Below are 2,500 nucleotides of genomic sequence, written 5' to 3' on the forward strand. Positions count from 1 at the left end.
CTGAGTGCTGCTCCCTGTGCTAGCTGAGGCTAAGTGCTGCTCCTTGTGCTAGCTGACGCTAAGTGCTGCTCCCTGTGCTAGCGGAGGCTAAGTGCCTATCCCTGTGCTAGCTGAGGCTAAGTGCCTATCCCTGTGCTAGCTGAGGCTAAGTGCCTATCCCTGTGCTAGCTGAGGCTAAGTGCTGCTCCCTGTGCTAGCGGGGGCTAAGTGTTGCTCCCTGTGCCAGCTGAGGCTAAGTGTTGCTCCTTGTGCTTGCTGACGCTAAGTGTTGCTCTCTATGTAGCTGACGCTAAGTGCTGCTCCCTGTGCTAGCGTAGGCTAAGTGCTGCTCCCTGTGCTAGCGGAGGCTAAGTGCTGCTCCCTGTGCTAGCGGAGGCTAAGTGCTGCTCCCTGTGCCAGCTGAGTGCTGCTCCCTGTGCTAGCTGAGGCTAAGTGCTGCTCCCTGTGCTAGCGGAGGCTAAGTGTAGCACTCTGTGCTAGCTGAGGCTTAGTGTTGCTCCCTTTGCTTGCTGAGGCTTTTTGTTATTCCATCCTGGATTCTTGATTTTCTTGTTGTTTCTCCATGTTGCAGCGCCCCCATCTTGGCCAGTGTGCCAGCTGACGGGTAAGACCTACCAGGGCAACGATGTCACCCTCCTGTGCCAGAGTGCCACGGGGAACCCGAGGCCCATCTACGCGTGGAACAAAGCCAATAGCCAGCTGCTGCCGCCGAACGCCGTCACAGGTACAGTCTGGTTCCACAGAACATGGTTGCTGAATGTGGCTTTAGTGTGTTGTGGTTGTGGTGTGTCATCTCTACCCCCTGATATGCCTTTTTTTATTCATCTACTGATTCACTTGGTTGCAAATACTTGTACAGTGTTTGTGTTGTTGTGTGAGACATAATAAGGCTCTTTACTAATATTACTAACTAATGTGTGTGCGTGTGCATTAGTGTGCTAATAACTACTACTAATAATAATACACTACATTTATATAGCACCTTTCATGCAAAAGAATGCAGCTCAAAGTGCTTTACAGCAAATACATTATGTCGACTTTTATTTTAATTAAATGTAATAATAAGTATTTATAAAGTGTGAAGTGGTAGCTAGTTCAATCTTAGTCATATCTCACCTGAAGCCTCTTAGCCTCAGTAAACAAGAGCTGAATAAAGAGCCAGCTATCACACCTCACACCTGGCCTTATCGCACACACATGAGTCAGTCAGGGGAAGGCATTCACTTCAGGAGCAGATTAGTAAATACCAATAGCACCAGTCCTTACCAGTCACCTCACAGGCTGGAGTGTGTTACTGATACTGGGTTGTGTTGTTGATGGGAAATGTTTCTGTGTGGTGTGGTTTATAGAGTGTAGGATGTGTTGCTGGCATTTTTAAAGGCTGTGTGAATGGTTCTGTTTGTGGTTCTAAAGGCTGTGTGAATGGTTCTGGTTTTAAAGGCTGTGTGAATGGTTCTGGTTTTAAAGGCTGTGTGAATGGTTCTGTTTCTGGTGTCGTTGGCTGTTAAAGCTGTGTGTGGGTTTTTGGTGCTGTTGATAGTAAAGGTTTTGTATGTGTTTGTAATGTTGTTGGTTATAACAGTTGTGGTGTGTGTGTGTGTGTGTGTGTGTGTGTGTGTGTGTGTGCGAGTGTGTGTGTGTGTTTGTGGAGTGTGTGTGTTTGTGGTGTTTGTGGTGTGTGTGTGTGTGTGTGTGTGTGTGTGTGTGTTTGTGTTGTGTGTGTGTGTGTGTGTGTGTGTGTGTGTGTGTGTGTGTTTGTGGTCTGTGTGTGTGTGTATGTGTGTGTGTGTTTGTGGTGTGTGTGTGTGTGTGTTTGTGGTGTGTGTGTGCGTGTGTGTGTGTGTGTGTGTGTGTTTGTGGTGTGTGTGTGTTTGTGGTGTTTGTGGTGTGTGTGTGTGTGTGTGTGTGTGTGTGTGTGTGTGTTTGTGTGTGTGTGTGTTTGTGGTCTGTGTGTGTGTGTATGTGTGTGTGTGTTTGTGGTGTGTGTGTGTGTGTGTTTGTGGTGTGTGTGTGCGTGTGTGTGTGTGTGTGTGTGTGTGTGTTTGTGGTGTGTGTGTGTGTGTGTGTTTGTGGTGTGTGTGTGTGTGTGTGTGTGTGTGTGTGTGTGTGTGTGTGTGTGTGTGTGTGTGTGTGTGTGTGTGTGTGTGTTTGTGGTGTGTGTGTGTTTCCCAGACCAGGTCAGTGGCTCCCTGATTCTGCGTAACCTCTCCGCCTCCCTGGCCGGCACCTACACCTGCACCGCCTCCAACAATATCGGCGACACCTCCTGCAGTCTGACCATCACCGTGTCCAGTGAGCACCCCCCCACACACACACACACACACAGGTCACAGGTCAAGGGGCAGAGGTCACCACACTGCCACTCTGTAACTCCGTCTGGGAGACGTGTGGCCCTGTTCTAGGTTCCTGCACACACACACACACACACACACTGTTCTAGCCTAGGTTCCTGCACACACACACTGTTCTAGCTTAGGTTCCTGCACACACACACACACAG

General features: G+C 49.1%; 1 protein-coding gene across 1 annotated transcript in view; it reads left to right on the forward strand.

Annotated features, from left to right (window-relative positions):
* LOC308378217 (V-set and immunoglobulin domain-containing protein 2-like) overlaps positions 1-2,500 on the forward strand; it is a gene marked incomplete at both ends in the record, with an annotated part of 8,210 nt that overhangs the window by 2,144 nt on the left and 3,566 nt on the right. The window contains 2 exons of the mRNA XM_080855076.1: positions 572-724; positions 2,173-2,292. Of these exons, the coding sequence (XP_080711202.1) occupies positions 572-724; positions 2,173-2,292 (273 nt within the window). The remainder of the gene's footprint in view (positions 1-571; positions 725-2,172; positions 2,293-2,500) is intronic.

This window comes from Sprattus sprattus, assembly GCF_963457725.1.
Source record: "Sprattus sprattus genome assembly, chromosome: 17".
NCBI lineage: Eukaryota > Metazoa > Chordata > Actinopteri > Clupeiformes > Clupeidae > Sprattus > Sprattus sprattus.